This window comes from Muscardinus avellanarius (genome assembly GCF_963383645.1).
Source record: "Muscardinus avellanarius genome assembly, chromosome: 11".
Lineage (NCBI taxonomy): Eukaryota > Metazoa > Chordata > Mammalia > Rodentia > Gliridae > Muscardinus > Muscardinus avellanarius.
Genome location: NC_137797.1, coordinates 69920341 through 69933105, shown reverse-complemented (window position 1 = coordinate 69933105; position 12765 = coordinate 69920341). Strand labels below are relative to the sequence as shown.

At 41.0% G+C, this 12765-nt stretch overlaps 1 protein-coding gene and 1 pseudogene across 4 annotated transcripts in view; one reads left to right on the top strand and one right to left on the bottom strand.

Annotated features, from left to right (window-relative positions):
- Positions 1 to 1483: 1483 nt before the first annotated feature.
- Positions 1484 to 12765, bottom strand: part of TFCP2 (transcription factor CP2) — a gene marked incomplete at both ends in the record, with an annotated part of 57116 nt that continues 45834 nt past the window's right edge. For 2 of the 3 annotated variants that reach the window (XM_080705800.1, XM_080705801.1), the window contains 4 exons: positions 1484 to 1518; positions 3179 to 3230; positions 9540 to 9682; positions 10276 to 10406. In XM_080705800.1, coding sequence (XP_080561926.1) covers positions 1484 to 1518; positions 3179 to 3230; positions 9540 to 9682; positions 10276 to 10406 — 361 coding nt within the window. Of the gene's footprint in view, positions 1522 to 3178; positions 3231 to 9539; positions 9683 to 10275; positions 10407 to 12765 lie in introns of all 3 variants that reach the window. The other variant, XM_080705799.1, reaches the window with a different exon arrangement.
- On the top strand, positions 11404 to 12512 carry LOC308270300 (dnaJ homolog subfamily A member 1-like; annotated as a pseudogene). Its single transcript has one exon. The product of its transcript is annotated as a dnaJ homolog subfamily A member 1-like (transcript).

Sequence of the window (12765 nt, the reverse complement as noted above, 5' to 3'; positions counted from 1 at the left end):
TTTTAACATTATCTTTGTTCATATCAACACCATCTATGAAGAGATTTTTGGATAAAACTTTACATGAGAAAAAAGATCCATGATATGACATGTTTATATGCACACACACACAATCATTCTTAAGAGAGAACAAAAACATATGGTAAGAGTGTGAATGAGATAGGAATGAATTTCTTTCTTTCTTTTCTTTGATATTAGGGATTAGATCCTGAGGCACTCATTACTAAGCTACATCCTCAACACTTTTTGTAAAATATTTTGAGACAGGGTCTCACTACATTGCTGAGGCTGACCTCACACTCGTGATCCTTCTGCTTTAGCTTCAGAGTCACAAGGACTACAGGTGTGAGCCACTAAACCCAGCAGGAATTAATTTTCAGTAAAGCTTATATAAAAGAATACCACATGGATAAAAGTAGTTCCTATACAAAGAGAAGGTGCAGAAAGGGGGATGCAGGGATTAGCTTGACTCATGTATAAATAAATAATTTGAGACTGTCATTCAAGAACAATTAATTTTGGAAGCTACAGATAATCCTGAGTTTTTACCATCTCAAATTCTGTGATTTGGATAATGACACTCTAAAAGTATCTTTTTGTAGGTCTTTATATGTTCATCATCACATGCGTGGTTTGTATCTTTCAGCGGTTAATTCCTTGGTGCCCCAGGAAAGCCACAGTTGGAATGATGGTGAGCACCGGCTATAAAGGTTGGCAGTGGCAGGACGAGTGGCAAATAAGGGCCAGTTAATCTAAGTCTGAATTTCAGCATCGCTATGTGTTAGTTGTCTGTTCTTACAAGCTACTGAGCCACTAGGTGTCTCACGTCCTCATCTTCTGTTAAAACCAGTGTAGTGACTTCTTCATACAAGGTTAAGAGGGTTAAATTTTATTTAGAGATTTTATCATACGGCCTGCTCAATAAATATGGGCCAAAATGACTATACAGACAAACCAAAAGAAAAATTGTATCTGTACTTCTAATTGATGAAGTTTTGGGGGGCAAACTGTGGCCAAAAAAAAAAAAAAGCACAGATGACAATATGTTTGATACAGAAGAGGTTGAGGACCTAGTCTTACGAATATAGATGTCCATTTTATATTAGAAAAAATTGCATGGCTTCATATCACAAAATTTAACATCTTTCCATTAAACATCACATAATTCCCATCATCATTATGGCCTACATATACCCTAAATGATGTGGAGTGCCTATTGATATTCAACAGGGGCCAAAATTTTAATTAAAAAGATCACTGCACAACCACATGTTGGGCCATAATCTGTGTGTGTCGCAAGAGCATGGGCCAAAAAGAGGGCTGGGTCTGCCCCCAGGGCCTAGCTGCCGCTCTCTCCACCCCACCACAGTCAGATGAGCTGGGTTTCTGCAGACCTTCAGACCTCCATTCACGTGCTTCTTCAAGAGGGCAGTTGTTAAGAGGTGAGAGAAGCAGCAGCCACTGAGCATGGAATGCCCCACTTCTACTTCAGTATGATATGATAGCTATCATTGGTTTCTGCTGTAAAAAAAAAAGAAAGGAAGGAAGGAAGGAAGGAAGGAAAAAGAAAGATAAATAATCCTTAATCATTTTTACAACACAGTAGGAAAAAAAAAAAACTATGCCAAGGTCCTCATGAGAGAGAATAAAGGTAAAGCAGGGTAAGAGCAGCATTCTTAGCACTGAATGCTTGTACAGATGGTCCTGATTTAGGATGGTTCCATATATATTTTGACTTCACAATATTGCAAGAGCAATATGCGTTCAGTAGTGAAACCAGTTTTGATTTTCCCTTGGGCTGGCGGTTGCAGAATGCTGCTCTTATGTGATGCTGGGCCGCGGCTGTAGTTTGCAGCCAGCCACACGATCACAGGTGAACAACTGATACTCTACAAGGTACTGTGTTGCCAAGCTGTAATGTTTTTCATAAGTCAGGTGTATTAAATACATTTTCAACTTTTGATATTTTCGACTTATAATTGGTTTATCAAGAGGTGACACTATCATAATTTAAGGAGAATCTGTAATAAATGTTTTATAAAATATTATGTCTTGATTTCTCATTGGTAAGTGGAAGATGGAAGGGAATGGTGAAGAGTTGTCAGGTGCATTCCGTCTACTCTGATAATGGCAAGAGACCAACTCACAGAATGAAACAATCTCTAATAATATCACTTTTTGTTTTTTCTTTTCTTTTTTTATGTGGTACTGGGGATGGAATTTAGTGGCTTTCTACCTCCGGGCTATACTCCCAGACCTATTTTATATTTTATTTGGAAACAGGGTCTCACTAAGTTGCTGAGAGCTTCACTAAGTAGCTGAGGCTGGCTTCAAACCTGTGCGATCCTCCTGTCTCAGCCTCCCAAGTGCTGAGATTATAAGCATGCGCCACCACAACTGGCTCTAATAGTATCACTTTTCTATCTCAAATATGGTTTCTTCCCTGTCTCTCCTCAAAGAAGTAAAATATGAAAAGAGGCCGGGCTTGATGGCACACACTTGTAATTCCTGCGCTTGGGAGGCGGAGACAGGAGGATTGTGCAGGTTCAAAGCCAGCCTCTCTGGCTTAAGAGACCCTGTTTCCAAATAAAAAAATATATATATATAAAAAAAATATATATATTATATATATAGGAAAATAGGTCTGGGAGTGTAGCCCGTAGGTAGAAGGGCTCCCAGGAACCCCAGTACCACCAAAAAAAAAAAAAAATATATATATATATATATATATATATATACACACACACACACACATACATATGAAGAGTTTTTATGTTTGTTTTGATGCTAGAGTTTGAACCAACGGCCTTGTGCATGCTAAGCATGTGCTGCTCTACTAACTGAACTTCACTCCAGCCTGAAATTAGCTGTGTGTGTGTGTGTGTGTGTGTGTGTGTGTGTGTGTGTGTGTGTGTGTTACTGGAAATTGAACCCAGGGGCATTCTACCTCCAAGCTACATCCACAGCACTATTTTTTATTCTTTATTTTGAAAAAGTGTCTCAAATTGTGGAGCACCTCACTAAGTAGCTGAGGCTGTCCTAGAACCTAGAACCTACAATCCTCCTGTGTCTTAGCCTCCCAAGAACCGGAATTACAACTATGTACCACCATGCCTGGCTGAAATAAGTTTTTAAACTCCTTAGAAAAAGCTATTTGCCTTATTATTTTATTTATTACCTTTCATTGTGTCCAGAATAAAACAGGCCTCTTCCTGGAAGTTCTGTATCATCTGAAAAAAAGTAAAAGTTGCAAATTGTTAAAAACTTTGGTCTGCTATATTTATTGACTATGTGGCTTCTCATAACATTAGATTTAAGTGAAAAATAACTTGTGTCTCTCTTTTTCTGTGTTCCCAATGACTACCCCACATCCCACATTCAGAAGTATTTATACAGGGGATTTACAGGTTGTAAATAGAGTACATGGTGAATTTCTATACAAAAGTGTTTTGCTACCTTTTTTTTTTATACTGAGGGTGGAACCCAGGGGCTTTTCTACCTCCGAGCTATCCTCCCAGACCGTTTTTTTTTTTTTTTTTTTTTTTTTTTTGCAGGTCTGGAGATGGAATCCAGGAACATTCGACCTCTGAGCTATACCCCCTGCCCTATTTTTTATTCTTTATTTTGAAACAGGATCTCACTAAGTTGTGGAGGGCCTCACTAGCTAAGGCTGTCCACGAACTGTGATCCTCTGGTCTCAGCCTCCCGAATGCTGGGATTACAAGTGTGCACCACCATGCCCGGCTCCTCCCAGACCTATTTTATCCTTTATTTGGAAACAGGGTCTCACTAAGTTGCTGAGAGCTTCACTAAGTAGCTGAGGCTGGCTTCTAACCTGTGCAATTGCCCTCCTGTCTCGTGTGCCACCACGCCCGGCTTGCTACCAATTTTTAAAAGCTTGCTTCACAAGTCTATTTAAGTATTTTCTCCCATGTCTGACTTTTAACTTTAAAAACTGAGGTATTAGCCAGGCGTGGTGGCAAAGCTAATACAGGGGGATCACGGTCCCTGTCCAGCCTCAGCTACTTAGTGAGGCTCTCTGCAACTTAGTGAGACTCTGATTCAAAATAAAGAATAAAAAATAGGGCTGGGAATGTAGCTCAAAGGTAGAATGCCTCTGGGTTCCATCCCCAGTGCCACCAAAAAAAAACAAAAACAAAAAAAAAAAAGAGGCATCTATAGTAATCTTACAAGTAGAGTGTGGCTGGGTGTGGTAGCACATGCTAGTAGTTGAGAGACTGAGACAGGAAGACTGCAGGTTTAAGGTCAGCCTAGGTAACTTGTGAGACCCTCTACAACTTAGTGAGACCCTGCTTCAAAAATAAAAGGTAGCCGGGCATGGGGCCACAAGCTTGTAGTCCCAGCATTCCAGAGGCTGAGACAGGAGGATCACAGTTTGTGGACAGTCTCAGCTACTTAGTGAGGCCCTTGGCAACTCAGTGAGACCTTGTTACAAAATAAATAATAAAAAATAGGGCTTGGGTGTAGCTCGGAGGTGGAATGTTCCCGGGTTCTATCCCCAGTACCACAATAAATAAATAAATAAATAAATAAATAAATAAATAAATAGTAAAATAGGGGAGGGAATTGAATGGGGAAGGGGTAGGTTTTAACGGGGTGATGTGTGCATGTATATTTACACAAGTTTTTTATTCCATTAAGATGTATGAATTTAATGTATCAGTTTTAAAAAGTTATTTTTAGAAAATGTTTGAAGAAAATTTATTAAAAGGTTAATAGTGAAAAAAAAAAAGTAAAATAGGCCTGGGGGTATATCTTGAAAGGAGAACACCCCTGGGTTCAATCCTTAGTACCATATGTATGCGCGCGCTCACAAATACACCAAAAAAATAAAAAAATAAGTCGAGGAAGCATTTCTGTGGGTTAGACCCAAAACGTGTCAAGCAATGCAGAATCACTAGCAGGCCACATGGGGCCTGGCTTCAGGTCTCCACCTTCCATGTGGATTTTCCCATAAAATCTCTTTAGTTTTCCTTCCCCATTTTCCTTTCTCAAACCTCCATCTCCCCTTTTACAAAATAAAGGCATGAGTTCTACCTTCTAGAGTCTGGCTAAGGTGCCCTGGCCTGTGAAAGCCGTAGAGTACAGAGTAGAAGTGCGAGGGTGAACACTAATGACCGGGGAGCCGACTTTTGTGAGCCCCATGGCTTCTAACTGAAGAGTGACCTTATCACAAACTGTCAAGTGACAGATGACTCAAAATAAGTTTTGGTAACATCGCTATGTAATTTTTAGTACAAAACACAGAAGGTTAAAAAAAAATTCAGTGATATAACCAAATTCCATCCATTCCTACCTACTAGATTCTGAAGCACTTTTATCTAGGGATAAGAAACAGGATGGGCTGATGCTGAATGCTGTGTCGCTTTAGTAATTAACAGGCAGCACTCAGCTATAATCAATTAACTGAGTGCTAGAGAAAGGACAGGGGTTGGAACAATTCCACTGACCTCATTAATAGAGTCATATAATACATTTTTCCTTTCTTTCTTTTTTTTTTTCTTTTTGCAGTACTGGGGATGGAAGTCAGGGGCATTCTACCTTCGAGCTATACCCACAGGCCCATTTTTATTATTCTTTACTTTGAAACAGGGTCTCACTGAATTGCAAATAGCTGAGGCTCTCTGTGAACTGTGATCCTCCTGTCTCAGCCTCCCAAATGCTGGGATTACAAATGTGCGCCACCACACCTGGCTTTTTATTTTTTTTTTATTTTTTGGTGCTGGGAATTGAATTCAGGGCCCTGTGTACCCCAAGCACCTGTTCTATCACTGAGCTATGTCCCCACCCTTTTTCTCAATGTTTAATAACTACTTATTATAATACGTAATGCGTGTTATTTTAATCAGCTATATAATTATAATAACTCTATTCAGAGGAATAATTTTTCTTTTTTGCGGTACTGGAGTTTGAACCCAGGGGCATTCTACCTAAGAGCGATACCTCTAGCCCTATTTTTTTTATTCTTTATTTTGAAATAGGGTCTAAGTTGCAAGACTTTACTAAGTAACTGAGCTGTCCTCGAACCATGATCCTCCTGTCTCAGCCTCCCAAATGCTGAGATTACAAGCATGCGCCATCACACCCTACCCAAGAATAATTTTTCAATTTTTGTTGAAAATAAAATTTTTCCTAAATCTCTTTAATTTTGGTTGAGACAAAAAAATTTTTTTTTAATGTGTGGTACTAGGGATTGAACATAGGGGCATGCTACCTCTCAGCTACACCTGCAGCTCATTTTATGCTTGATTTTGAAACAGGGTCTCATTAAATTGCTGAAGGCCTGGCTAAGTTGCTGAGGCTACCCTCAAACCTTTGATCCTCCTTTCTCAATCTTCCATATATGGGAATTACAGGTGTGCACCACCACATTCAGCTATAAATTTTTGTTTCAAAAGAATATAGTAGGAAGCTGGGCATGGTGGCACATTCTTGCTAATCCCAGTATTTGAGAGGCTGAGATAGGAAGATTGCAGGTTCGAAGACAGCCTCAGCAGCTTAGTGAGGCTCTCAGCTACTTAGTGAGACCATTTCCAAATAAAATATAAAATAGGTCTGGGGATGTATCCCAGAGGTAAAAGGCTCCATACCTTGTTACACACACACACACACACACACACACACACACACACACACTCCTAGCCCATTTATTTTTTATTTTGAAGCACGGTCTTGCTAAATATTTGAGGCTGGCCTCGAACCTGTGATCCTCCTGTCTCAACCTTCCAAATTCTGGCATTATAGGTGTGCACCACCAGACCCAACATAGTCAGCTATGGATCACAGGAAGATCACAGGTTCAAAGACAGCCTCAGCAAGCAGTGAGATTCTCATCAACCTGTGAGACCCTGTATCAAAAAAAAAAAAAAAAAAAAAAAAGCCAGGCATGGTGACACATGCTTGTAATTCCAGCATTTGAGAGGCTGAGACAGCAGGTCGCACATGTTCAAAGCAAGCTTCAGCTACTTAGTGAGGCTCTCAGCAACTGAGTGAGACCCTGTTTCTAAATAAAGTATAAAATAGGTCTGGGAGTATAGCCCGGATGTAGAAAAGCCCCTGGGTTCCACCCCCAGTACCACACACACACACACACAAAAAAAAAAAAAAAAAAAAAAAAAAAAGAATAGGGCTAGTGTGTAGCTCAGAGTGGTTCAATCCCCAGTACCACACATAAAAATATGATGTCGAAGCCGGGAGTGGTGGCACACGCTTGTAATCCCAGCGCTTGGGAGGCTGAGACAGGAGGATCACGCAGGTTCGAAGCCAGCCTCAGCTACTTAGTGAGGCTCTCAGCAACTTAGTGAGACCCTGTTTCCAAATAAAATATAAAATAGGTCTGGGAGTATAGCCCGGAGGTAGAAAGGTAGCCCGGAGGTAGAAAGCCTCTGGGTTCTACCCCCAGTACCACCTAAAAAAAAAAAAAATATATATATATGTTGATATTAAATCACTCTTATAATCACTCTTATAATCACTCTTATAATCACTCTTATAATTTTGACCCCCAGCACGGGAGAAAAAAATTACTGTTGCCGGGCATGGTGGCGCATGTTGTAATATACCAGAACTTGGAAGGCTGAGACAGGAGGATAGCACAGCTACTTAGTGAGGCTCTCAGCAACTTAGTGAGACCCTGTTTCTAATAAAAAATATTAAAAAAAAAAAATAGATCTGGGAGTGTAGTCCAGAGGTATAAAGCCCCTGGGTTCCATCCCCAGTACCACACACACAAAAAAAATTACTGCTGTATTTAGGTTACATGGAATGCAAATAGAATAGTGATGTAATCGTTTCTTTTCTTTTCTTTTATTCTTTTTGTGGTCCTGGGCATTGAACTCAGGGGTGCTCTATTAATAAGGTATGTCCCCAGTCCCCCTTTTTAATTTCAAAACAGGTTCTCCCTAAATTACCAAACACTGGCCTTGAGCCTATGATCCTCCTGTGTCAACCTTCCAAGTATTGGGATTACAGGCATGCACCACCATACCTAGCTACTATTTCTTTTTTTCTGGTGGTACTGGGGTTCCTGTTAACTCTTCTACCTTCGGGCTACACTCCCAGACTTATTTTATATTTTTATTTGGAAACAGAGTCTCTTAAGCCAGCAAGGCTGGCTTCGAACCTGCGTGATCCTCCTGTCTCCACCTCCCAAGCATGGGGATTACAAGAGTGTGCCACCACACCTGGCTACTGTGTGTGTGTGTGGGGGGGGGTACTGGGGTTCCTGGGAGTCCTTCTACCTCTGGGCTACACTCCCAGACCTATTTTTTTTTTAATATATTTTTATTTGGAAACAGGGTCTCTTAAGCCAGCGCAGCTGGCTTCGAAACTGCGCTATCCTCCTGTCTCCGCCTCCCAAGTGCAGGGATTACAAGCATGCACCACCACGCCCGGCTACTATTTCATTTTTAAATGTCATATATGGCTGGGTGTGGTGGCACATGCTTGTAATCCCGGCACTTGGGAGGCTGAGACAGGAGGATCATGCAGGTTCAAAGCCAGCCTCAGCTACTTAGTGAGGCTCTCAGCAACTTAGTGAGATCCTGTTTCCAAATAAAGTATGAAATAGGTCTGCGAGTATAGCCCGGAAGTAGAAAAGCCCCTGGGTTACACCCTTAGTACCACACACACAAAAATAAAATAAATGTCATATATGTGCCCAGAAATGACAACTTTTTCCCCAAATGGGAAATCTTTTCTAACTATTTAGACTTTTTTTGTGTGTGTGGTACTGGGGATAGAACCCACAGGCATTCTACCTCCAAGCTACACTCCCTGCCCTATTTTTTATTCTTTATTTCAAAACAGGGTCTCACTTAGTTGCTGAGGCTAAGTAGCTGAGGCTATTCGCAAACTGTGATCCTCCTGTCTCAGCCTCCCAAATGCTGGGATTACAAGCATGCGCCACCATGCCTGGCTAACTATTTAAACTTAATGATTTGTGAAGCGATACATGTAGGTTTTTTTTTTCTTCTTTTTTAATTAGTTTAGAAAGTAAGAAAGCAAAAAAGTCTCAGCCAGGCATGATGACATACAATCCCAGCTACACAGGAGGCTGAGGTAGGAGGACTGCTTATGCCTAGGAGTTTAGGGTCAGCCTGGGCAACACAGCAAGACTCTGTCTGTCTGTCTCTCTTATATTTCTGTGGTCCTAGGATTTGAACCCAGAGGTATTCTGGGCTATATCCCCCCAGCTCAATTTTATTTCTTATTTGGAAACAGGGTCTTGCTAGGTTGATGAAAGTCCCAGTACTTGCTGAGGCTGTCCTCAAACCTGCAATCTTCTTGTCTCAGCCACCCAAATACTTGAATTACAGGAGTCCCCCACCATGTCCAGTGACACTGTGTCTTAAAACAACTACAACAACAATAATTTAAATAAGTTTTAGAAGTTTGGAAACCTCTGGTCTAGAAAATTCCATTTTCCCGTGGTAGAACTGTAGAACTGCTCTTGCTCTTGTGACATGGCCCCTTATAAATCAATACTACCTGGTAGTTGTGCTGTATTGAAAACCAACCTCATCACTGATGAGCACATGAATTCCTGTTGGCCCCTGTTTGTAAATCTGGCTGATCTGACGAGGAGAAATGCTGAAAAGCTGAGCAATTTTTTCTGTCAATTCAACAGCAGTCAGTTCTTCTAGATAGAGAGCATGATACACTGCAAAAGGTAGAGAGCAACAGGGGTCAGGGTCAAGGTCCTCTGCCTTTGCAGGTCATCTCATTACTAAAAATGCTCACTTTTCTTCTTCTTTTTTTTTTTTTGGTACTGGGGATGGAACCCAGGGGCATTCCACCTCTGAGCTACACTCCCAGGCCTATTTTTTATTCTTTATTTTGAGACAGGGTCTCACTAAGCTGCGGAGGGCCTCACTAAGTAGCCGAGGCTGTCCTCAATTCTGGATCCTCCTGTCTCAGCCTCCAAGTACTGGGATTACACCGGGCTGGAATGCTCACTTTTCTGAAGGACTCAGAAATCAGACTGCCTGAGTTCAAGTCCTAGCTAATTGCTAGTCATGTGACCTAGGACAAGTTATTTAATATACCTAGGACTCATTTTCCTCGTTTAAATACTGGGGATAACAAAATCTACAACAAAGAGGAGATTATTAGTTGCAAAATTAAAGGACATGAAAAGTGTTGGGAGTAGCACCTGACACGATTAGAAACTTGATAGATGTGAGCAATTACCAATACACCCATAAGCTCTCTTCCTCTGTCTTCATCTGTCTCGGTCTGCTCAGAACAACCTACCGAAGAAAGTACCGTTTGAGTCTCCATCTTCATGCTTCTGTTGTGGCTGCTGCTGCTGCTGCTGCTGCTGCTGCTCCCTCAACTGCACAGATTCCTGACAGACGTAAATGGTTAACCGTGGACGCACCATTCTAGGAGGTGAAGAAAAGGGCTGTCAGTCTTCCATTCTTTATGGTAGGCACATTTTTAGGGGAGAACTTGTATTTCTACATTGTGTAGAGCAAATACAATTCATATGTTTTATTTCAGTAGATCCCCAGTGGTTGCTGTTTGTTCAAGCTGAGTTAGTTCCAAAAGGAAGCATCATATAAACCTCTGAACTTTTGACTTTTCTTGAAAACTCACATCCAGCAGTCTAGGGTCCCACTCAGAGTATGCATTATTCACTAAACACTAACTTTGACTGTTAATATTTTATGTTACCTATGTGGCCACTGTAGTCATTTGAATTTGTGACTTTTGGTGTAATGGTCAGAAATATTCAAAATGTATAAATCATTGTTTTATGGGCCACATTCAATATACGCATTTTACTTAAAATTGCTAATACAGTAATCTGGAGAATCTCACTTCTCTCATTACCTTCTCCTAAGTAGCCTAAACTCAATTTCTGTTCCTTAAAAGGTATTGCATTTACCAAAGGTATGCAACTACCTCTTGATATGATCATTTTATTTTTCTTATTTTAAAAACTCTTTAGATATTCACTTAAAAATGAAAGATTCAAGCCAGGCATGGTGGTGCGCGCTTGTAATTTCAGTGCTTGGGAGGCTGAGACAGGAGGATCCTAGTTCGTGGACCGCCTCAGCTGCTTAGTGAGGCCCATTGTAACTCAGTGAGACCCTGTTTCAAAATGAAGAATAAAAATAGGGCTGGGGGTGTAGCTCAGAGGTAGAATGTCCCTGGGTCCTATCCCCAGTACTGCAAAACTCAAAAAAAAAAAAAAAAAAAAAAAAAAAGAAAGAAAGAAAGAAAGATTCAGCCAGGTGTGGTGGCGCATGCTTGTAATCCCAGCACTTGGGAAGCTGAGACAGGAGGAGGGTAGATTTGTGGCCAGCCTCAGCTACTTAGTGAGGTCCTCTGCGACTTAGTGAGACCTTATTAAAAAAAAAAAAAAAAAAAAAGAATCCCAATGAAGTAGAAAAGCTTAAACAGATTTTGCAAGCTTATGAAGTTCTCTCTGATGCCAAGAAAAGGGAATTAAATGACAAAGGAGGAGAACAGGCAATTAAGGCGGATGGGGCAGGTGGTAGTTTTGGCTCCCCCATGGACATCTTCGATAATTTTTTTTGGGGGGAAGAAGAAGGATGCAGAGAGATTGGAGAGGCAAAAATGTTGTGCATCAGTTCTCAGCACTCTTAGAAGAATTATATAATGGTGCAACAAGAAAACTGGTTCTGCAGAAGAATGTTCTTTGTGACAAATGTGGAGGCCGAGGTGGTAAGAGAGGAGCAGTAGAGTGCCAGCCCAACTGCCGAGGTACTGGACTGCAGATAAGATTCATCAAATAGGACCTGGAATGGGTCAGCAAATTCAGTGTGTGTGCATGGAGTGCCAGGGCCGTGGGGAATGATCAGACCTAAAGACAGATGTAAACCTGCAATGGAAGGAAGACAGTTCCAGAGAAGATTCTAGAAGTTCATACTGACAAAGGCATGAAAGATGGCCAGAAGATAACATTCCATGGTGAAGACCAAGAGCCGGGAGATATTATCATTGTGTTAGATCAAAGGACAGTGCTGTTTTTATTCGACAAGGAGCAGACTTCTTCATGTGTATGGACACACAGTTGGTTGGAGCGCTGTGTGGCTTTCGAAAGCCAGTGTCTGCTCTTGATAACTGAATCCCAGTCATCACCTCTCATCCAGGTCAGGTTGTCAAGCATGGAGATTTGAAGTGTGTGCTAAAGGAAGGCATGCCAATTCACTATAGACCATATGAAAAGGATCACCTAATCGTTGAGTTTAAGGTAAACCTTCCTGAAAATGGCTTTCTTTCTCCTGATAGACTCTCTCTGCTGGAAAAACTCCTGCCTGAGAGGAAGGAAGTGGAAGAGACTGATGAGACGGATCAAGTCCAACTGGTGGACTTGATCCAAATCAGGAAAGACGGCGCCATTATAACAGAGAAGCCCGTGAGGAGGATGAACGTCACCCAGAGGCGGTGCTCAGTGTCAGGCCTCTCAATGGGCCCGTGAACAACACTCAGGGCAGGCATTTATATGCAGCAGTGATTGAGTGAAAAATACTGTAAACATAATATGCTCACTACTTGCTATTGTTTTTGTTTTAATATTCAATTATAGTATAGCAGCGTTTGAAAAGTTAAATGAAGAATAAACACAAATATAAAAAAAAAAAAAAAAAAAAAATAGGGCTGGGGGTGTAGCTCAGAAGTAGACTGCCTCTGGATTCAATCCCCAGTACTGGGAAAAAAAAAAAAAAATCCATTCTTTTATCCCCAAGTTGTCAACCACTGAATTTTATCTTC